The following is a 24,045-nucleotide window of genomic DNA, read 5'->3' on the forward strand; positions in this document are numbered from 1 at the left end:
TTGTGAACGTTGCACCTCTCCATGACAAACATAAATGCAACCGTGGCCGGTTCTGGAAGGGACAGACTAACAAGAAAGATTTCCTCCTGGAGACTGATATTCACTGGCCGAGTTAATAGGATAAGTTCATTAAAACAAAACTTATGACCTCAAAAAATAGACATGTGCTTGCAAGATAGGCCTCGCTGTGCTCATCTGCTTATGCAGGTCAGTTTTTGCCGTTGCATCCGGGTGACTTTTCTATGGTTTACGGTAGTCAATAGCAACCGGACACTTCCTGTAGTGACGTTTTGGGAAGACGAGAGTTTCCTACAGCCTGTCCACTTTTCGGGCTCTATGAAGATGCATAAGGCTTATGTCAGGGTCCCCTCGATGCCGTGCCGACCTGCGTTTCCCGTTCGCGCCCGAGCCCCCGGGGCGGGCTGTTTGATGCCGGCGCAGAGCCCCGTTTTTGGAGCTCGGACAGAGCGCCGTTCCTGGTGGAACCCCCCGGACAGTGCCAGCACCCTTGAGGAGTCCGCGGGGCGCCGGAGGCACAATCTGGGCGAGCTGAGCGCGGCGGGCGGGGCGGTGCTGGCGGGGGCGGAGCCAGGACGAGCGGGGCGGTGCGCGACGAGCGGGGCGGGGCGGTGCTGTGCCGGGACAAGCGGGGCGGTGCTGTGCCGGGCGGAGCCGGGACAAGCGGGGCGGTGCTGTGCCGGGCGGAGTCGCTGTGCGGAAGCGGCGCCGGGCGGGCGCTGCCGGAAGGGGCGGGAGCCGCGGGCGCGGGGGCGCTTCCGTCGGGGCCGTTCCCGCCGGTGCCGCCTGTGCCTGGGCCGGGCGGCAGCCGGGGCCAGAGGAGCGGCCGCCATGCACGACGCCTTCGAGCATGTGCCGATCCTGGAGAAGCTGCCGCTGCAGATCGACTGCCTGGCGGCCTGGGGTGAGCCGGAGGGGCCGCGCCGCAGCCCGAGCCGCTCCGCTCCTCCGTCCCGGCAGCGTTCGTGCGGCTGCCGCGCCCTGCCCTGCCCTGTCCCGCCCCGGGCTGGGGGGCAGCGCCCGGCCCGGCCGGCGGCACCCTGAGAGGCCGCGGCCCTGCCGCCCGCCCGAGCCTCTCCCCGGTGCCGAGCTCCGCTCCCGGGAGCGGCGGCGGTCGCGGGCCCCGCTGCCCTGCCCTGCCCTGCCTTGCCCTGCCCGCCCGGCCGCAGCCCGGCTTTGGGGAGGCTGCCGGGACTCCCGGGCTGTAACCCTGGGCTGCCTACTTTATTGCCAAAAAAGCATTCCCTGTGTAGTGACTTAAACCTGATTTGGAGGGCCGGTGGTGTGTTGAAGTCTTAGATTTCGAATACGTTTGGACGTGTTAATGATATATAATTGTGGGTTTTATTTTTGGGCATACTGGAGAGTCAAGATTTTGGTCAGGTGACTGCACCAGCTGTCCTAATGATTAGGCTTGATAAGGCTTTTCAAAGCTGTGACCAGGTGCCATTGGATGTAAAATCAGCACCATCATGCAAAATCGACAATTTAAAAAACTCCACACTCCACAATTGTGAACTTGATTAGTTGTTTTAAGAATTGTATCCTGAATGATAATGCTCCTGTTATTCATGGAGGTTTATGATGGAGTTATGTACTGGAGAGGATGTGAAGGTAGTTTATTCCTGCATTGCAGCTTTTATATTTTTCTCTCTTTGAATGCATTTATTTTGCTGAACTAGGAAAAAAACCCTAAACATACAGACGTATAGCAGTATGGTTTTGTAAAAAAGTTGCGTAATTCTCTCTCTACAATATTTCTACCAAGTAGTAGAAGAAAGACCTTGCAGGAAATAAGATTTTATTAAAATGCAAATTCCTTTGGTGATGAGGAAGTACTAGATGTAAAAGGAAATATTCATGTACGCTGCTTTCCTGTAGATATTCAGTGAGGAAGAAATTCAGCCATATTTCATGAGCCTGTAAAGATTTTATGCTTTTTGTATGGTATAAGTGCTGCAAAGAGCATGAGTCTGAAACTGTGCCTTAGAGTTTGTATAAAAAGGCCCTCCTTTATGAATCTTGAATGATTCTTGATTGTCCAACCAAAGCAAAGCTGCAACACTCTCCTTCCAAACATAGCTGACTATTTCAGAGAGGCATTTTAAAAACCTGACTTAAAAAACTTAACAATTAAACCCACGTAAACTTGATGTTATTCTTTCTGACAGTACTTCCCATTATGTAGCACAGTTCCTCTCTGAGAGGTAATAATGTCTGAAGAATAGTTTATTGCTTTTTTTGATGGCACACAAGATGCAGTGGTTTGTGTCTTTACTTCTCTATGAGCCAGTTTGGTGTGATGGCCAGGCTGTTTATGCTGTTTTACTGCCTGCTCTTTGGCTGTCCTCTCCTGAGAGTTAAAGCTACTTCTGTGCACTCCCACTGGAGAGATGGTAGGAGACCTGTGTAGTCACTACAGAAATTTCTTTTTGGTGTTTGATGCAAGTTTCCAGTTGTTCTGGTAAATGTAACATAGCCCCATAATAGGCACTGTGAAGAAAATTAACTCTACCCCAACAAAAACCAGCACAGCTGTGAAGGGCAAATTTTGTTGAACTAATTAGACTCTTTTTCTCCTGTCTTTTTAGAGGAATGGCTCCTTGTTGGTACAAAACAAGGTCATCTTCTGCTTTACAGGATCAAGAAAGATGTAGGTAAGTTGATTTTAAGAATGGGGTAAAAAAGTTGATTGTTATTTTTATTTCTTGCACTTTTAGCACTGTAGTGATTTTAACATAAATGTGATTAATTGCTGATTTTTTTCCTGTATAGATTTCATGTATGTAAAATGTGTTTTATCTCAGGTTTCTTTGTGTTTAAATTTATAGTAAGCAATTTTAATTTTTATGAATACATACAAATATATGTACAAATATATGTAAAAGCAGTGCAGTGTATGAGTTGCTGGACTTTTGATGTGTGTTATCTTTTAATGACTGGATTAGTGAGAGAGCAAATACATTCACTGGGTCCATGACCATCATGTTTGGGAAGAGGGATAAATACTAACTAGTTTTGTCAGGTATTTGCCCTTTCCCTGCCTCTTTGAGAGTCCTAAGTGCTCATAGTCTATTCTGGGAATGCCACAAATAGAACTATTCTATTTTTGCTTTAGTTAAAATTGATTTTCTCTAAAGATGTTTGTATTTCACATTGCCTGCTATTATGTAGGAAATGATGGTTTTGAATGCAGTAATATTTTGTAGCATGACACAGGAAAGTAAACACCAAATGTAAGTTTCCAGGTTCATCAGCTCTTGGAAAGATATTAATTTGTAGCTACTTGGATTCTAGAGACTGAATTCAGTTGATTTTTGTGAAAGTTGTAGGTTGTCTGTCCAGCTGGAATATGCTAGTCTTGAGTTGCTAGTGTCTTATCTCACATGGTAAATTTCTCCCCCTTTTTTGCATCAATGCCAGGAGAGGTTATGTCATCAGAAAGTGTCTGTAAGTCTTTCTCCCTAAAACTCCTTTAAAACCCTTGTGGTGTAGTCTTTATTCCATGTCTGTTTTCCAGTGATGTGCATCTTAGGATTTTAAGTTACTGATACTTGAGTAGTGTGGATAAAATCTTTATGGGTATCTTTGTATTTCTGGGTTTCAAATTACTTAAATATAATGCTTGCAATGTAAAACTTGGGCAAGGCAGAAATGTAACTACTGTTGAGGCTCTCAGCTGGGTACAAGAAGTGTAATTTATGTTTTCACCTGACTCTGTAGAAGACCCTGTGATGCATTTAGACACAGATGTGTTTAAGTGTTAGTCTTCCAGTGTTAAGTGGCCAAGTTTGCTTTCATAATTATTTGTAATATACTTAATGTAAGACAGAGTCATGAGCAGCTTCAGTTTACATACCCTCTTCAATCTTTCTGATAGGTTGCAACAGGTTTGAAGTGACACTAGAGAAATCCAACAAGAACTTCTCAAAGAAGATTCAACAGGTAGGAAATACCATCTTCTTGATGTGGGAACAGTTTTCAGCCAATAAATGAAATATCAAATGTACATCTGCAGTCTCTGCTGTGCTTAACAAAACAAATTCCCAGAGCTAAAGATTTTCTTAGAAGTTTAACAGCCAGATGTTTTTGCCCACTCTTCTCATAACAGAATAAGCTTGGTTTGATTGCTAAAGCAGAAACCAAAGAATTGGAACTTGCAGGTTTATTTTTGGCGTTTGCTAGCAATAGGTCCTCAATTGTTCTGACTATGAATATTTGTAAGAGTGATGGTAATACATCAACAGACTGTAATGTATTATTTGACTCTCAGATGACATTCTATAGGAATGTGAATGTAATTCCACTTACTTGAAATGTAGAAATAAAGTAACTGCCAGTCTTGCTGCCATTTTTTGTTTTTTTGAGAATTTGCACTCAATGGTTATATTGATTCCAGGAAAAACACCTTAAAGATTATGGATCATCTCTCAGGATGCAGCACTCTGTGTGTGCTTTAGAAGTATTTTTTGTACTAGTAGCATAACAACGTTACACCTTTTTCAATCAGTTTAGGTTGCAAATGCCAGCTTGTGAAAAGTTACACTGAAAACCTTTTTCAGTGTAACTGAAAAGAGTTGCAGTAGCTGAAGGAAGCTTGCTCATGGAAAACTGCCTTTTTTATTGTTTTGAGATTTTCTTAGACTATAATCAAACCTTATTGAGAGTTTTAGTTTATGAATGGAGTCACTAACAGCATTCTCCCTTTCAGATCCACGTTGTTTCTCAATTTAAAATTTTAGTCAGTCTATTAGGTAAGTGAAGAAAAGTGTTTTATATTTAATGAGTTCCTCTAGATGCAGTTACTTGTCTGAATGTGGCACCCTTTCCACACACCAGCATAGTAGTCTGGTTGCTGAGAAGTCATTGTGTGGCTTTAAGCTTTGCATTTTGCAGAGGAAGCATTAAGCAGCATAGATGAGAAGCAGCTTTGCCAGCTGGGAGAACAAAGCATTAATGCTGATTTGTGATTAGGAATGAAGAAGCACGTGCATGCTCTAAAGTGTCTGTGTAAAATACAGTTTGTGTTGGCCCCTGTATGTACATGTATATGCATGCATGTGAATCTGTACACTGTAGGATAGGCACTGAAACTTCTGACTAAATTTGCTGGATATATCAAACTTATCACTGATGTCTTGCACCAAATTCACTTTATATTCAGATGTGATCTTTTAGTGTCTTGTGGAAGATTAAAGTTTGCTTGGCTCTGGCTTTCTTTAACTTAGGATCTTCTAGTGTCTTTTTTTGCTTATATTACTACTCACTTCTTTATGATCTCCAAGTCCCAAGTCTTCCAGCTCCAGTATTTGTAGATTTCTGCTGCTTGCATCCTTGTGCATGCAAAAACAGTACGCTACATTTTCAGCTGTTCATTTTCCACTAATTTCAGGAGCCAGTTCAGAATGATCTTTGTCATGCAATCTTGCATTCTTGAGCTTGTTTTGTTCTGGCCTGCTTGCTGTCCCTTCCACTCTGCCTTCCCCTGCCTGGTTAGCGTACCTTCCTGTAGTTTTACCAATGCTGCTGTTAGTCTTCTTTGCTGCATTTGTATTTGTATGTGCCTTAGCATTTTTCAGCTTTTGGGAAAACACTTCTTTTCCTTTCTTGCAGCTCTTAGTTTCACAAGTTCTTTTTTATATGAACATAAAATATGGTAACTTGTTTGAATTAGCAACGCCTCTACATAAAATATGAAATAATAATTGGAGTTTTGTTTCAAACAGAAAATAACATTTATGTCCATGACCTGTTGACATTTCAACAAATCACCACAATTTCAAAGGCAAAAGGTGCATCTCTCTTCACTTGTGATCTCCAGGTAAGGGAAGGAATACAGCTGCACAGATGTCTTTACTGTTTGTAATAAAGATTCATCTTTCACATTGCTGTATGGATTAGGTTTTGTGTTAGATGAAAATTTCTTGGGTACTAGGGCTTTTTAAAATTAGTACCTGCTGCATTTGCTTAAGGCAACAGTTTTAAATTATTTTTCTTACTCTGCTTCACAAGGTGTTTTCCTGTGCCTGTTGTGATTGCAGCTTTTGATACAGAACTTTTCATACAAGACTTAAAAGCATTTTTGTCCTATGACTTTGACTCTTCTTTTTTGAAAGGTCCCATTAATATAAAAGCCATTTTCTTTCCTTGCATTGCCAGTGGACTAGCTCATTGTGGTTTCCTTCTGCAAGCAATTCTATCTGGGTTTTTTAAAGTTTTTGTTTCTCTTTATTGCCTCAAGGACTTCTAGAGCAGTTGTGGTAGATTGAAGCCTTAAAATGGTTCTGTAGGGTGTAGCCAGTCCTCTGTTCATTTGATCTGGTTCATTGAGTGAGCAATTTCTAGTCAAGTGAGTTTCTTAGCCTGCCCATATCATTCAGACACCTTTTTCATAATCAGAAGAGATGATTTAGTGCCCTTTATAATTCTTTACATTTTTGCCCCATGGGAGCATAATGTTAAATATTTTCTAGGATGTACTTGGGGTTTTTTAGACATGAAAATGAATGTCTTTCAAAGTACCTTTACATCTGGTCATTGCGAAGTGGCTTCTTGTTTGTGTGTCCAGGCACTTAGCTTTCCTAGTATTTCTTGTCAAGAAACTTTTCCAGCAGGTTAGAATATTAGATTATTAATGGTTTTATCTGTTAGTATAACACATTCTTTGCATTCCATATCCTCACCTCTCCTATACCGCATGGAGTTCCAGCTATTTATCCTAGTTCAGGGGTTGGACTGATAGCTCTCTACTTATCCTCTGTTTGTGTGTGTGTATGCCTTTTGTGCTCTCTTAGATTTTTGGATTTCCTTGATGTCACAATTCCTGTCAAAGTTAGTTTTTAAGTATCCTGCCACCTCCCATGCTTCCTTTTTTGGGGAGTTCTGTTATGGATGAACAAAGCTGCTCTTCAGTGGACAGCTTTGCTTCTAGCAGAGGCTTCTTTTGGCCTTGTCTTAGCTGACTTGGCTCTCTATGAGTGCCTGTGAGTTAGGTCTGTCTGTTTTCACAGCAATCAGATACAGGGGAGGAGGTGCTGAGGATGTGTGTGGCAGTGCGTAAGAAGCTCCAGCTTTATTTCTGGAAGGACCGGGAGTTCCATGAGCTCCAGGTGAGTTGTGTTCTTTCTGTAGCCAGCATGTCTCAGCAGGGAGGGTCATTGCTCTTCACTGCTTGCCATGTTACTCTGAGGCACTGCTGACTTTCAGAGCATTGATGGTTGGTTCTGCAGAAATTTAACAATGGAACAGCAGAGAGAAGCGAAAACACATGTTTGAAATCAATGCCAGTTAATGGCATTTATAGTTTCATAAGTTAGAGCTGTGTCCTGTATTTTATTGTTCTGGTTGTAGTACACTTTTAAGTACTTGACTTTCAAGTCAGTGAAATATATAAGCATGCATACCTTGCAAAAACATAGAAGTGGGTGCACTTCTACTCTAAGTATGTCACTTCTACTCTAAGTATATCACTAAGAAGATAGTTTCTGACAAATGTAGAGAGCTGCAGTTGTGAATACTAGAATAAGAAAAAATAACTAATTGAAATGGGTAGAGCCTCTTCAGCTACAATCCTCTACTAGAAAATTTTCTACTAAAAATGATCAGTTAACTCAGAGCACACTTGTTTGCTGTACATTAGTCTAGCCTTTTTGCTGAATATTGCCATTCCTTGAGCAGTAGATGCTGGGCATAGGTGGTGGGGAATATGGTGTCAACAAGAGAGCAGCCTGTTACACTCTGTGTTCACAGATTTGACTTTTGCTTTTTATTCCTAACAACCAGTTTAACTTGTTTTCCTCAGGGGGACTTCAGTGTACCTGATGTACCCAAGTCTATGGCCTGGTGTGAAAACTCCATCTGTGTAGGCTTCAAGAGGGACTATTACCTGATACGGGTGAGATGGGGCAGTGTAATAGTGTTTTAAGAAGATTTGGGTAGCAGCAGACACTATGGAGGCTGCTCCTGTGCTCAGGAATTTGGCTTACAGATTTATGGAAAACAGCATCTGGTACTTCTGCTATTTGTGACTTTAGAAAGGGCAGTCTAAGCCTGTCCTTTTAAATGGATATTTGTCAGGAAGTAATTTTCTGTTTGTTGCTGTTGAGACCAGTGTTTGCAGCTCTTGCAAAAAAAAAAGGAATTGGGGAAAGTATATTTTGTTTTGGCAACAGTGTGTGTAAGCTCAGTTTGCATTTTATTTAATGTATTAAGAAATGAGATTAAAAGGACAAAGAGACCAAGAATAACTCATCAGTGAAGCTTACCCATTCTTTCATTTTTCATTCTCTAGCTGAACTGTAATTGTTTGAAAGCCTCTGAACTTGTTAATTTACTATTGCAATTTCCACTTAGACTTCATTTACAGCTATAGTTTATTCTTCTTTCTGCCTTTATAATTGGCAGATATTACGGGAAAATAGGATGGAGATGAGGTGCACCACACATGCACATGTATGCACATGAGTGGCAACAGTGATGTATAGTCAAAAGGAAAAGCACACATAATTTTTACAGTCACTTGAAGCTGATGCTGCTCGCAGAAGAAGGGGTGCCTTTCTGCAGTGCTCTCCTAGATGTTGATTCCTGCCATTCTAGTGATCAAAGTGGTTGTGCAGGTGCTCAGGGGAAAATAGCTAGGCTTCTAGGCTTTTAGTTAGTTGGTTTTTTTTATGTGGCAGTGCTCACTCATGCCAGAATAAAACAGTGTTAAAAGTTTTGGCCTAAATGAGGGGTTTGGACACTTTAGATAATTTTGCTGCTGTGGTATAATGGATTTGATAAACTGGTGTGAATGATGTGCTCAGCTGCTATCATCACCTCAGACATAAAAGTAATATTTTTTACTTCAGAATGATGTATAAGCAGGATGAATTAGGATATGCAGAAACTCTTTAAATTTGCACTTGTCCTGTTAGTGTTTATCCTGGGCTGCAAAATCCATCTAGGGGTTTTCGCTTTAGTCTTATGTAGCTTTGAAGAAAAGGTTATTGTGCAAAACACTTTTTTTCTTTTTATGTTCTTTTTTATCCTAGGTGGATGGAAAAGGATCCATCAAAGAACTGTTTCCCACAGGGAAGCAGCTGGAGCCATTGGTGGCTCCTGTAGCAGACGGAAAAGTCGCAGTTGGCCAAGATGATCTAACAGTTGTGCTTAATGAAGAAGGGGTCTGTACTCAGAAATGTGCCTTGAATTGGACAGATATTCCTATAGCCATGGGTGAGAAGTAGCAGTTTGTTTTTGGTTTTGTTTAAATTTAATTCTTTACTCTTGTGTATGTGATAAAATCATTATGTTTGCAGTATTGTGAAACCAGCTGGATTTCGAGTGTGGCAGGTTCTACAGTATTCTAAGTTGTACTCTGGGGAAGGTTTTGTTTGGTTTTGCTTTTTAGCCTTCTTTGCTTGTGGTCTGTGGGCCTCTCTCATAAAATAGGTGTAGTCCATATCTTTTGTACAGGGACAGGGTCTGAAATGGAAGGTAGTGTGTTAAAGCACTGTAGATCTGGGAGCCTCAGAATTTGATTAGGGTGAAGGATGAGCAAAAGGCTTGGTAGTATTCTGTGAGCAAATTGCTGTCAGTGTCAGGCACTGAATTTTGTTTCGAGTATGTAAAAGGGGCACATTTCAGGGGGGTGAAAAATTGAAGAGAAGCCTTAAGTCATAGCTTGTTTCCAGGAATGCTTGAGACCAATCAGCTGAAACGTTTCCCTTGTTTCATGAGCAGAGCACCAGCCTCCCTACATCATTGCTGTCCTGCCGAGGTACGTGGAGATCCGCACCTTTGAGCCCCGGCTGCTGGTGCAGAGCATCGAGCTGCAGAGGCCGCGCTTCATCACCTCTGGAGGGTACTGATGCAACTCACTGCCGCTCTTGTCTGACTGGCTGGCTGCATGTGGCACGCTGAAAAACTGGGAGAAGAGCAGCTTTTCTGTTGGGTTTTTATGGAGATTGGTGGAGGCCATACCTTGAGGAGGAAAGGGTAGAATTGAGGGTCTTCAAGAATTTGTGACACAGGAGATACAGTCTTCTTTCTGCTTTGCAGTAATGCTCCAGTTGCTCTTGTATTGATGCATGTTTCTATTATAGGATTGGGATTCTTTTAGGATAGGGTATTGCTTCTTTCTGAGCACTGAATCTTAGTAATTGACATTTTTTGTCTTGTTTACAGCACAAACATTATATATGTGGCAAGTAATCACTTTGTTTGGAGGCTCATTCCGGTGTCCATAGCCACACAGATCCAGCAGCTTCTGCAGGACAAACAGTTTGAGTTGGCTTTGCAGTTGGCAGTAAGTACTCAAGAACTTGAGTTTGCAGTGGATGCAATTGTGCAAAAGTACACAAAGGGATGTTTGCCATCTCCTGAACTGTAATGAGTCCAGTAATCAGTCAGTATAACCTCCCAACTGTCCACTTTGCACAAGCTAGTAAACTCTAGACTTTTTAAACTTTTAAGTTTTAGTTTTGTGCTGCCATTACTCCATATTTATCTGTTGTGGTGTAGATTTTGAGAAATCATCTTGTACATGAAAGATTATCTCTTAGCTGTTTGATATGCTACCTTCCTTTAGAATTTGCAATCATTTGGGCTACAGAATCTGTAGACTGCTTGTAAACAGCGTATTTTGGAGTTGAGTTGTCACATGACCTTTTTTTGCATGATACTACTCCTGAAACAATAATTTCTTAGAGATACTGATGCAGTCTGTTTAATTATACTGCTCTTACTGCGTTAAAATTTTTTGGTTTTTGGAAACTCCCCTTAATTAATTGCGTTTTGAATTGCTGACTTGAAAAAAAAACATTGAAAAGGCAAATGAATGAAGAGATGTTTTCTGTGATGGAGCAGGTATAGAGGTAACCAGAAGTAACTTTCAGATCTTGTGGGTTATCTCACACACACAATAAGCACAGACAGGCACCACCAGTGTTCACTTGGAGACATTATCTTTTTTTCTTCCTACTGTCTCCACAGGATAATGCTCCTCTTAATTCTCTAGGGTGTTTCTCTCTTCTGTAAACTGAGAGTTTTTAATGTTTTTTAATTTGTATGCAGGAAATGAAAGATGATTCAGATAGTGAGAAGCGACAACAAATCCACCACATAAAGAACCTCTTTGCCTTCAACCTGTTCTGCCAGAAGCGTTTTGATGAATCCATGCAAGTTTTTGCCAAGCTTGGTACAGGTAAATGCTTGGGTTGGCATTGAATCACTTCAGTTAGGAGGAATGAAGTCAAGCTCACTGGCTATTTTATGGGGTTTTTTGTTTGTTTTCTGTTTTGTTTTAGTTCAAAACAGTGCTATCTTGTGCACATCAATCCCCTGTGAACAGCAAATAGCCTGTGCAGCTATTTAGTTATTTTTGGGTGGAACTGGTGATTAATTACTTAATAACTTAATTAACTACACAATTAAGTACAATTAAATACTTAATAAACTGCACGTAGTAAATTAAGTTAAATCAGGAGTTTTTCCCTTTTTTACAGAATATATTTGTTTTGTAGGGTATTTAAAGCATGCATAGCATGTGCACAGACCATTTGAAGCTGAATGTTTCAGCGGCTGCTAAAAGCCTACTTGTAGCTTGGAATGAAAGATATGCAACATCTGTAGATTTGAAAAATCATTGGACTCAGATGAGGACCCTTAACCCTTGGTTTAGCCAAGATGCTGAAACCAGGAAGCTTTCCTGTCCTTTTGGAAGTCTCAGTTGTCTCTGAGGGGTTTGAAGACTGAGCTGTACCACAGAATAGTGCTTAAGACTGAGATTCTTTTTACTGTTGACAGAATTCTCATGTGCATTTAAACCTAAAGCTTATTCATGACACCTAGTTTTTATTTTGCAAAACTACAGTGAAAAACAAGGGCTTAAAACTCAAAATATTTTGAGCTTGAATTAGAGGATAGTAATTTTGAATTTGCTTAAACTCTGTGAAAACAGGTATGCATTAGTTAGAGATGCATAAAACATTGTGTTCCTAGAAATTCTGTCTTACTGTCAGAGAGGTTAATGCTAGTAGGTTAATACTCTGCAAGTAGAGCAGTAAGATTGTAATAATGGCTTGTCCTCTAAGTGTGCCAAGTGCACAGGTTGGAAATTCCTGTGCTTGGACTTCGAAACATGTTTTGCTTTAGCTTCTTTTGCATTGTTTTAGCTTCTTTTCTGTAATGAGCAAATTTTATTTAAGCTCTAGAACCTTGTGGATGTACAAGTAGACTGCAGACTGCTCTGTTAGAAAGATAAACTTAGTCTAAGTTTGTAAAAATAATATGAATGGTTACTAATACCAGTTATTTTTTGCATAGATCCCACTCATGTGATGGGTCTGTATCCTGACCTCCTGCCCACAGATTACAGGAAACAGCTACAGTATCCCAACCCCCTGCCAGGGCTCTCTGGGGCAGAGCTGGAGAAGGCACATTTAGCTCTGATAGACTACCTAACTCAAGTGAGTGCTCCTCTACCTGGTTTTAGAGCAGGATTATTCAGTTCTAGCATGCTTTGTTAGCTTTGATGTGCTGGAAACAGTACACCTAGCCCAGCTCTGTCATGCTAGCCTTAATGGGCTGTCTTAATGGCTGGAAAATGTGGCAGCAGCCCCTGAGTGAGCAGGGGAAGTGGAACACATGAGATACCCCACAGATATGTGGAAAACATCACGTGTGATTGGACAAAATTTCCTTATGGAGTGGATCTGATTATGAGTCCAGTATTTTATTTCTAGTATCCTGCTGAAGAAAATTTGAGCACTTCATTTTTTTGTTTTTGTTCAATGATTATTATTAAGGGCGCTCTGTCCATGAGATAGGCTGAGGGCACGCAGTAAAAGGTGGAAGGGAATTAATGAGCCTTGCAAGTTCCTGTCCTCTTTATTTTGTCATAACTGGAACCTGAATTGTTTGGTTGCCATCCTTGGTAGAGTAAAAGGAAGCTTGTGCCTGAAGTAGGATAGGTTTTAAGTCTAGTAGTGCAAAATCTAAATAGTTTTCAAAATGTTTCCTGACTTCTCTAAAATGTCTGCTCAGGTTAACAGAATTTCCTTCTGACAATTTTCTCAAGACTCTGGACATTTTTCAAAACTATGCAAATATGCAAAATACATACACCTGAATATGGTTTGTGTTGAATAGTTAGTGACAATAAAATTTTTGGGAAACAGTTGATTAAATAAAATAAGTTATTAAATTGGCTTAATTTAGTCTTTGTAGTTGGTGGGTTATATGTGCTGAGGTGAGATGTGGAAATCCATGGCCTTTTCCTGTTAAAATTTCATTTGATGTCCTGCAGAAAAGGAGTCAGCTAGTGAAGAAGCTAAATGATTCTGATCATCAGTCCAGTACCTCACCCCTCATGGAAGGAACACCCACGATCAAATCCAAAAAGAAGCTGCTACAAATCATTGATACCACCCTGTTGAAGTGTTACCTGCATGTGAGTTTCTGTCTGACCTAGAGGCTTTGCCATGGGAGCACTGATGGAATTTCAGACTGAAACTTTTAAGAAGGAGGATTAGGAGCTACTTCAGAAAGGCTCACACAGCTGTCTGTCTTTGATCTAAAAATAATGTGTAAAATTGAGCATTAACTAGTTTCCTCTCTGGTCAGGAAGCAGTTTCAGGTAACGTGGCAGATATGTCTGTCCCTGATTGCTGCCTCTGTCAGAAGAAAATGGCTGTGTATTTTGAAGGTCTAATGAATGCTTTTATTGCCTTATACTGGTAAACAGAGGAAAGTAGGATCTTTGCTGTTTTGATGTTTTTCAAAGCCTGACCTCTGTTGTTGAAGGGGAGTAGCTTTGGTGTTTTGTTTTCTTTCTGTCCTCAAAATTACAGAAATTACCGTGGACCTTACTGTAAGGTATTAAACTGTCATTTCTTATTTTTCTTACACTCTGAGGCTTCCTTCCTCCCCTGCCCCCACTCCCAGCTTGTGTTTTGTACTGTACACTTAGAAGGTGCAATTCCAGTGAAGTTTAAGTGCTCCCTTTTTAATTGCAGACAAATGTAGCACTGGTGGCACCACTGCTACGTCTGGAGAACAATCACTGCCATATTGAGGAGAGTGAGCATGTACTAAAGAAGGCACACAAGTATAGTGAGCTGATAATACTGTATGAGAAAAAAGGTCTGCATGAGAAAGGTAATTCTGAGGTTGGGAGAGGAGGAGGACTAGAAGCATGTGTTCTTTGTGTTGTGTTTTGACTTCAGTAAGTAGACAGTATTCTGAAGAGGCTGTTTAATTGCTATCTTGTGAGTAAATCTTTGTTCCCGTTACAATTTGGTCTCTATGTTCAAAACAAAACTTTGGTTTGTCTTCAATAGCATAACAGGAAAAATGCATTTTTTTGTGCTTTATGTTGGAGCTAGCAGTTACAAAGGAATTGACTCCTTTTCTTTTGAAAGCATTACAGGTACTGGTGGATCAGTCAAAGAAAGCCAACTCCCCTTTGAAGGGTCATGAGAGGACAGTGCAATATCTGCAGCATTTGGGTGAGTGTGAAGAAGAGCAGTGTTTTTGTGAGTTTTTGTTCTTGTTTGGCTTAGTGGTTATTCTACTGTTTGGCAGCTTTCTGGAGGCCATCAAGCTGAAAGGGTATCCTTGTTATCTTGTTTGGTTTCTTGCGTAATGCAGCCTTCAAGTATTAGCTCAAGGGATTGAAGTTTCATTGAAAATTAAATATTTTTGTAAAACTTTCCTTATTTCTGATTAAAATATCCACTGGGAGAAAATGGGCCATATAATTTGAATTTTCTTCCACCGATGAGGAGCGAAGTAGAAAATAATTCTGAATGAAGTAGAAAATGTTCTTAATCTACTCTTTTTCTGTCAGTTTCTGGGGATTAAATGCAATATTCTAGGTAGTTCTCAAGTAATTGCGAGTTCCTCCAGGCTGGCAGCTATAAGTCAAGTATATATAAGTGTATTACTGATGGGTATTTAATACTAGCCTTGTGTCAATAGAGTAAGCACTTGTTTATTGCATCAAAGCAAATATGTGTGATTGACCATCAACAATATGCTTTGTCAGTGTGCAGGAGAATTATTTATTTACTTGGGTGGTAGATAGTTTTCTGTGTTGCATTATTCTTTTATCTTTTAAAATAATGTTGTGCAGAACCTTTTCCTATTGTTGCTCATATTTAGATTAAGGATTTGTTACTGAGGAAGTTGAGAAATCCCCTGCCTGTGGCCTGTGGGAATCCCCGTGCAGATGAATGTTACATTATGTGCTGAGGGAGCCAGTTGTTCTGTGGGGCAGTGTGGTGTTTTCCTTAGAGTATACTGATCAATAAGCTTTGGTAGTTACTTGATGAGCTTCTCCTCTCCTCCTGATGCTCTCACTGTTTTGAGTAGGTTTTAACTTCATGTTTGATTTGTTTGCAATTTTAGGAAAGACACCTTGATCAGTGTTTTGGCAGGGGGCTATTCTAATTAATGTCACGCTTCTTTATAAGGAGTTAGTTTTCATGTAAAACAGTCTTACTTCCATTTCTTGTCCTGTCTTTTTTTTTAAATGTTCTCTGTGAGGCCAGTGTGCCCTGTAAATTCAGAAAGTTAATAGAGTTCAGCAAAATTCAGGCCCACATGTTTACTGCCATTTGCCAAGTCACACTTTTGTTACTGAAATTTGAGATTGGCTCTTCTGGGAACTATTTCAATTGTTCTACTTTACAGTGCACATCATGTGCATTTTTAAAACTATATATATTTTTTAAATTCTGCTAATATGAAGATGCTGCTTGTTTTAAGTATTGTGGGATGGAGAAATGCAAACAATGACTGCCTTTTTATAGGGTTGCTTTAAGTTTGTCTTGTATGGTGGTGTCATATTGTGTTATGTTGTTCAGGCAGCAAATGCCTCTGATTCTGAGCAGGAGGGTGAAGGGAAAGTCTTGTTTCCTAGCATGCTTTATTAGTATTGTGAACCAAATTGTCCAAACTATAGTATTCTTTTTAAAGGGGCAAGTCCTACATTTTGCTAAAAGCTGAGAAGCTGTTACCTGTCGTGTAGTTTCTATGCTAGTTACTTCAGGACTATGATGCTCTACTACTTGATATAAAGTATTTGACCATTTGCTGTAGCAGTCATTAGACTGACAGGCTGGAAATGGACTGAAGGAAGTTACACAAGTGAGAAGTTCACTGCCTCTGTACCCTAATTAAAACAAGTTGAAAGGGAAGACTTCTGAACGTGATTAAGGCAGCCCATCTTGGTTTTGGGCTGAGTTCTTTACATTTGGTGACACTTACTATTTGAGTTAATTTTTGTTTTGGTTTGAAATAATGTTTGTGAAGCAATGAAATTGTAGCTTTGGAATGAGTGATTTGCTTGACTTGAGCAACAACTGGATTCTTCATGTAAATTAGGCTTTGCTGGCTCTGAAAGCATCTGCTTGTGTTGAGAATAGATAGATATTTAGGATTTTAACAACGAGCACTGCTGCTTTTTGTATTCCAGGCACAGAGAACTTGCACTTGGTATTTTCCTACTCTGTCTGGGTGCTAAGAGATTTTCCTGAAGATGGACTGAAGGTTAGTGTGATTGAAAGAGGTACCTTGCTGATGACCTTCTCAGTGCAGTATATGGAATTTGGATAAGTCATTGTAAGAATCTCATTAATGCTAAACCAAATTAAATATATAATTTTTGTTTCTGGCTTCAGTGCTAATGTTAGCAGTAGATAAAACAGGTCAGTCTTTCACTTTTTCTTATGCTTTTCCATTCTTGGAACACCTTATAATAAATAGCTAGGAACCTTTGATAGAACATTTCATGTTATTGATGCCACACTTTTGCACAAGAGCCTAATCGAGTATTTAAATGTCAGGTATTGATTTCCTTATAAAATTGGCTCCCTGAATTTGGAGGGTGTTGGGCACTGTAAGAGAAGGGTGTTCACTAGGGCAGAAGTGGGGATGTTTGATAGTCTTTTCAGATGTGAAGTAAGTTCGCAGTGCCTGAATAAGCTGCTCAGATCTTTTTTTATATTTCTTGTTTACTCTTTGGAACATGGATGGATTGCTGGGCTTCAGTGCCTCAAGAGAAAAATATACTATGGCACTGAAGAAAAGAAAATCACCAATCTGAATAAAATTTTATTTAACAGATATTTACAGAAGACCTCCCTGAAGTGGAAGCTTTGCCACGAGACAAAGTGCTCAGTTTCTTGATAGAAAATTTTAAAAGCTTGACTATTCCTTACCTGGTAAGAGCTCAATCTCTACTACTGCATTTTACCTTGAGTAAAACAAAATATTACCTGTAAGATCTTAGTTCTTCAGGAGCTGGAGTCTGTTGGGCAAAGAAAGCATAATTAAAATACACGAAATCCTGAGGTCAAGCTTGGTAAAGGCAAGCATGGAACTGTTCCTTATAAAGAACTACATCCCAAAGGAAGTGTCTGGAGCTGAGCCTTAACATGTATTTACAGGAGCACATCATTCATGTCTGGGAAGAAACTGGAGCGGATTTCCACAACTGTCTGATCCAGCTGTACTGTGAGAAAGTGCAGGGCTTAATGAAAGAATATCTCAGTTCTTTCCCTGCAGGTATGTCTAGCCTTTTCTGGGGGGAGGACCAGGAGTATGGGAGAGCACAGGGGAGCCTTCATATACCATGTTGTAATCCTTCCCTGTTGAGATCCACCATAAGATACCTTAGTGACGGAGGGAACTGGAAAACATGTGGGTTTGTAGGACACTCTAGTCTATTGCCTCTCAAGAGATCTTTTAAAGGACCAAGCAACACTTTGTTCACAATTAAGTTGAATGGCAGCTACTGCTCCCTGACTTCTGCATGTTAAGGGTAGGGAAGGGTTTTGAATAACTCGAGTATTGCTTTAACCAGCCATGTGATGTGTTTTTAGGGGCTGAAGTTAGTTTGGCAGGTACATGACAGCTCCAACCCATGTAACAGTTCTATCATCATGAAGTTCCTCTTCATAATGATTTGTATCTCTTCTAGTACAGACTGGTGTAGTGAGTTAGTTGTAAGAATTTAGCTAATGTTGTTTTCTTTCATATAGATAGAGCTCCAGTGCCTGCTGGGGAGGAAGGAGGAGACTTGGGGGATTACCGGAAGAAGCTGCTGCTTTTTCTGGAGAAGTCCACCTGCTATGAACCTAGTCGACTTATCAGTGACTTCCCCTTTGATGGTGAGTTCTGTTTCTGTAGGATAACTAAACCCTAGCTTATTGCTTACAGCAAAACTTCCTCACTTATCACAGAGTCATGGTAACTACAAATAGAGAAGATGACCCTATCTGTAGTTGTAGACCACTGGTGTGTGTCCTAACTCTGTTTTTGCTGGCACAATTGGGTTTACCAGTTTCTGCAGGATTCCTCTAACTGTTGCCCTCAGACCTTGTGGCATCTCCCAGCTAGTTAGCCTAACTTTGTGATGACCCCGAGTTGTGCAATAGATCTGAAGGTTGTTCCTTAAGGTGACTTAAGAATTCATGAAAGGTTTCTGAGACTAGTGTGAAATGTAGGCTTAGAGTGTCAGTGTAACTTATACTGTAGCCTGAGCACAGATTAATACTTCCTTCTGTTAGTCTGGGCACGAATTTTGTAATTTCTCTGTGTAGCTATTGATTTAATCCTTCATGCTATCACTAGGTCTCCTAGAAGAACGTGCTCTGCTCTTGGGTCGAATGGGGAAGCATGAGCAAGCTCTGTTTATTTATGTTCATATTTTGAAGGACACCAACATGGCTGAAAAGTAAGGATTTCTTTATTTTAGAGTTTTTGCATTTTTGCAAGACTTTGCTGATTGCTGTGTGGATAGGATATGTAGTGAAATGTTGCTATATGTGGGACATGAACATTGTAAGTCTTCAAGATCTTCTGTGTTTTCACATTTTATTGGCCTTGAACCTCTTCTGGGTGTCTGTTTATTACAGATGCTGCTTGCTGGCCCCTTGAGGTTTGCCTTTTTGTGCTCTCATTGTGCTTTAGAGAAATATGACCACCATCACTGAGTTAATACTTTACAACTGTCCTTAGTCTGTGATCTTGTGTGTTGTTTTGCTTCCTTTCTCTTTGGAGAGATGTTCACTAGCCCACATTAAAAATAACTCTTGTTAGTGAAAATACAGCATTTTTCTGTGTATTTTGTATCAGGGAACCTCCTGAGTGAATCAGAAGTACTCAGGTAAAAATAGAATTACCCAACACTGGCAGGTGTCTCTGAACACGGGGACCTGTTCAACATAGTTGCTTGTGATTCAGATACACTAATTAGATATACATACACATAGATTTTTATGCTGTGATGTGTTGATTGGGGATATCTTTCCCCTCTTTTTTCTTACACAGCTAAATTCAATTTGGCTTCTGCATTAAAGCTTTTAAAGTTGATTGGAAGTGGGAGACTTGCACAAAACTTTGCTTCTCTCAGCATCGTGATGCAGAGTAAACTGTGTAATCCTGATGTGCAGTTTGATGAATTGATCTGAATCAGATGTACAGTCACTTAACTTGGATGACTTCAGTAGTAATTAAATGTTAATTTCTGTAAACTAGTTCTTTGGATCCTGTAACTGTTTCCGTATTTGTCTTAATTCTTCTCTGTTGATTCTTCTAGCTATTGCCATAAACATTATGACAGAAACAAAGATGGCAACAAAGATGTAAGTAGCTTCTTGTTCAGTAAGGAAGTAGAAGGCTATATATATACCTTGTTCACGACTTGAAAGTTCTTGCTCTGTATAGACTTCTTCAGGGTTTGTGTAGTGTATAGGAACCTGTGTATAATCTCTTGGAATTTCGGAACTCCTAGATCATCGTAGGGTGTTTTGTCTTGAGAATGTTACTGTATCATTGGATTTAAGTATACATTAAGAGCTGTTTAAATGAGCAGTGGACAATTTTGGATGGCATGGGTATAATTTAGTACCATTGCTGGGTTTTACCAGCACTGTCAGCTGTGGATAGGTGCAGCAATTTTAGAGCTTCTCTTGTGTGTGCTGCAGGTGTATCTGTCCCTGCTGCGCATGTATCTCTCCCCACCCAGTGTTCATTGCCTGGGACCCATCAAGATGGAGGTGCTGGAGCCTCAAGCCAATCTGCAGGCTGCTCTGCAGGTTTTGGAACTGCACCACAGCAAACTGGACACCACTAAGGTAAGTCAGATCTGTAAGTACTCTGTGCTGTTGGCAGGAGACTACAGAAGGTCCTGGAGTAGGCCAGTGAATGGAATGTGTCAATCTAAATGTGTCAATTTCTATTCTATTTTGGTCTCTGTTCATCCTTAACTTTTTCTAACTTTGTTCCAGGCAATAAACCTACTCCCAGCAAACACACAGATCAGTGAGATTCGCATCTTCTTAGAGAAAGTACTTGAAGAAAATGCTCAGAAGAAAAGATTTAATCAAGTGCTCAAGAACCTTCTCCATGCAGAGTTTCTGAGGGTAAGCATCCACCACCTGTTATTGATTGGAATAATGTTTTAAAATATGTTCAAATTGAAATTTACTGTTTCTTATGGGGGATGGGTGTCCTCTAGATGGTGCTGTAATGCGCCTGAAATTAAATGGGAATTATGTAGCTTGAACATCCTTTTTGCAGGAGATGGTGTGTACATTCATTTTAGTTTGGATGAGATGTTTGTCTTTGCTCATTGTGCTGTGGTGTGCACTGCAGAATCATCTCAGACAGCTTGGACTGGATTTCTTTCCAATGAAGTGAGCCAGGGGAATGCAGTTCAATTGTTCATCTTAACACCCCTTTAGTGGTTGAATGCCTTAGGCTGTGGACCAAGGTAAAAGTAAAACCCTGTGATTCATATAGTGTGGGTTTTGGGTGTTCAGTACCACCTGCTCTGCTCCACAGAGCAGCTTCTTCTGTCCTGCACAAGTTGGTAATGTAGATACAGCCACTAACAGTTAAATGTTGTGATGCTTTGCAGTTTCATCAGACCAAGGTCTGGCATTGCTTTTTTGAGCAGCTTGGGATTTTTGTCCTCCTTTAGGTCCAGGAGGAGCGGATCTTGCATCAGCAAGTCAAGTGCATAATTACAGAGGAGAAGGTGTGCACTGTTTGTAAAAAGAAGATAGGTAACAGGTGAGAGATCTAGTACACTTAAACTAAGAATGTTGGAAAACTGGATGTATGTATAGCCAGAGAGAACAGCAATATGGGGGAGCTGTTTGAAGAGTATTTGAATTACAAATTACATTAATTAGCTGAATGGTTAGGAATACTTTAAAACTTTGGTCAGTGAATTTGCTGCAAGAGTTTAATCCTCCTTGCAACAAAGGAGAATAAAACCCCTTAAGAAACTCCCAAGAGTTCTTATTTCATAACTCTAGAAGGCATGAAATTGGTCCTCATACTGAATTTTGCAAACTTTGTAAGAACACTGCCTTTCTAAGAACCTGCTTTTTAACTAGAATTGGGGAGGAAGATATAATGTTAGGCTGAGATACATGTGTACTTTTCTATATCTGATGGCTTCATGGCTTCCTGACTGATTTATGTTTTGTAGCCTACATGCAATAGGATGTTGAAAAGTAGAACTAATTTGCATGATTATTTGGATGACAGTGACCCTGAGATGAGCTCAGTTGGTTAGAGCATGGTGCTGATAACACCAGGCTTGTGAGTTCCATCACTGTACTGATTTATTTAAGAGTTTGACTCTTATCCTTGTGGGTCCCTTCCAACTCAGAATATTCTATAAATCTGTGAACTTTTCTTCTACCATTTCTAGTAGCTAATATAGAGTGCAAATTTTATTTGCACTTGGTTTTGTTTTTTTTTTTTTCTTTCAAGTAGAGGGAAATGCTGCATGATTCAGTCATTATTTTCTTCTTGATGGGAGCCCTTCTGAGATATGAGTAGCATTAACAATGATAGGGAAACGTTCTTTTCCCAAAACATTTTAATACACAGTCTAAATATTGCTACATATATTCAATTTTTTGTTCTTAACATTCAACATGTAGCTTCAGCATTTAAATTTGCATATGCAATATTGTTTTGCTTGTATAGAAGTTTTCTGGTACTGTTAAGATCAGTAAGATTTTGAAGCATGCCCCTTAGCCCCTTTAACTTGCTACCAGTGACTTCCAAGTAAAATGTGCCTGCAGAAATGAAAATAGATTTTGAAAACCTCCAAGCAAACCTCTTGCAATATCCATAGAATTCTTTTCTCTATTTTCTCTTTAATACATTCAGGCTATAGTTTAAAAAAGTGTCACTATCATGTGTCTCTCTCTAATTCTGCCCAAATTGGATGCTCTTGTTTGAATGTGGAAAACAATGTTTGTCTTGACAGCTGATGTTTGTGTTTTGTTCTCTTTACAGCGCATTTGCTCGATACCCTAATGCAATAGTTGTGCATTATTTCTGCTCCAAAGAAGTCAACACACTGGACACCTGACCTTGTCATGTCAATAATCCCAACATTTATAGAAAATTCAGTACTGATAACTAAAGAAGTTGATGTGTCTGAGAGTTTTGAGGCTTGTTGCTAGGTTCTCTTACACTGGGTAGAAATCATTTGTATCTGTGGACTGACTGTACCTACCCAGCAATGTTGATTTACTAGAAAATTACTTTAACCATGTTGTTACAGTGCTGGCAAGTACACTGAACCTCTCAGTCCTCAGATGAAGAATAGAAACTGATTTTTGTAGTGACTTTTGTAACACACTCCAGCCTTGCAAATGAATCGTGAGACAACTGTTGGACGTTCACCACAAATCAAGTCTTTACAATAAAATGTACTTTCTTAGGGTGGCAATGTTGTGATTTGGCCTTGTATGTAAGTATTTATTCAAAAAAAGAAAATTCCCTGAAAGTCTTTGCAGCCATATCAGCATTGCATGGAGATCACAAAGTGTTTATCATAGAGGAGGCTTCTGTGTCTGTTTCTAGACTTAGGAAGTGCAGCTTTTATCTCAGCAACAGAAATTATGTAAGTGCTGGCCAAAGGACTCTCTATTGGTATTCGGTGGTTTTGCTTGACCTTCTGGTAAGTTGTTTCACAGGAGATAATTAGAGAAATGGTAGATACCACTAAGAAGCTTTTTTTCCCTTTTTGTTTTAGTTTGAGAGCTATAAATTGAATTAACTTGTGTGTTGTTTGCACTGACTGTGTTCACTCTTAGTGTGAGTGGAAGCTCAGAGACTGTTGGAAGAAGTTCACATCTGCACTCAAAGGAAAAAGCAAAGAACACCCTCTAAAGCAATTTCTGGAAGGAGTGAACTCTAGTTACTGCTTGAGCTTCTGGACTATGCTTGAGACTTTTGTATATAAATTCTTTAGTCTCTGGTTCACTTTCCAACAGTGAAGTAAAATCCAGACTGTTTCAACATCTGTGTATTTGAAATGCTCTAGAACTGCATCCTGTTCAGGCTGGTACTGTTATTAAAATTACTCTTGGGCCAGAAGTCTTGACACAAGAACTAAATTGTACCATACTCACTCTAGACTGTAATATTTTTGTCTAACTTATTTTTTCAGAAACATTAATCAGTAGCAGATTGGTATGAGGGACAAAATGTTTGTTGCAGAAAGAATCTGTGGAGTGGTAATGAAAAGGCAGCAGTAGCAAATAACCCAGTGGAGGGAATGTTTGACTCCCAACATCGTGGTCTAGCAATACTTACAAATAAATCATTATTAAGTGGTATGGAGCATGACATGTAACTACCAGATATCACATCTTAAAGAACAAGCTGGTGAATAAATCTGGTCTGCCTAAAGTGTAGTTGAACCTCAGTTAACATCTTAGGTTTACTTAAATCATGTGAGGGTTTTTTTTTTTTTAGGAACAGTTCTAATTCACTTTCATTTGCCAGTGTTAAGAGTTTCCCTTGATAACTGTTTATTCCTTGTTCATATGTGTTTGTATTTATTGTTATGCATTCTTCTGGATTTCTTTGTCCAGTGTTTTGCTTGGATGTCTTGGGCAGTATTGCTACTGAATACTTTCTGCAGAGGCTGGATAGAGGGAATCTGTGGTGTTAATGTTTTTAAACTTGTATTTCTTCTGTTTGAAGAAGAGAGCCTAAAAATAC

At 39.9% G+C, this 24,045-nt stretch overlaps 1 protein-coding gene across 2 annotated transcripts; it reads left to right on the top strand.

The window, feature by feature from the left end:
• Nucleotides 1-742: 742 nt before the first annotated feature.
• Nucleotides 743-22,761, top strand: VPS39 (VPS39 subunit of HOPS complex). Of its 2 annotated transcripts, XM_064714346.1 has the most exons (26): nt 743-922; nt 2,610-2,675; nt 3,442-3,468; nt 3,899-3,963; nt 4,730-4,772; nt 5,745-5,839; nt 7,029-7,127; nt 7,820-7,912; nt 9,051-9,234; nt 9,742-9,862; nt 10,186-10,306; nt 11,074-11,203; nt 12,325-12,467; nt 13,307-13,450; nt 14,016-14,157; nt 14,421-14,507; nt 16,478-16,551; nt 17,127-17,225; nt 17,451-17,568; nt 18,045-18,173; nt 18,637-18,739; nt 19,604-19,649; nt 19,992-20,141; nt 20,295-20,429; nt 20,990-21,081; nt 22,327-22,761. In XM_064714346.1, the coding sequence occupies exons 1-26, from the start codon at nt 850-852 to the stop codon at nt 22,400-22,402; spliced, it is 2,655 nt and encodes an 884-aa protein (XP_064570416.1). In that variant the 5' UTR covers nt 743-849; the 3' UTR covers nt 22,403-22,761. The 2 variants fall into 2 exon arrangements, with proteins under 2 accessions (XP_064570416.1, XP_064570417.1); XM_064714347.1 differs by lacking the exon at nt 3,442-3,468.
• The last annotated feature ends 1,284 nt before the right edge of the window (nt 22,762-24,045 follow it).

The sequence above is a fragment of the Zonotrichia leucophrys genome, chromosome 5 (genome assembly GCF_028769735.1).
Source record: "Zonotrichia leucophrys gambelii isolate GWCS_2022_RI chromosome 5, RI_Zleu_2.0, whole genome shotgun sequence".
NCBI lineage: Eukaryota > Metazoa > Chordata > Aves > Passeriformes > Passerellidae > Zonotrichia > Zonotrichia leucophrys.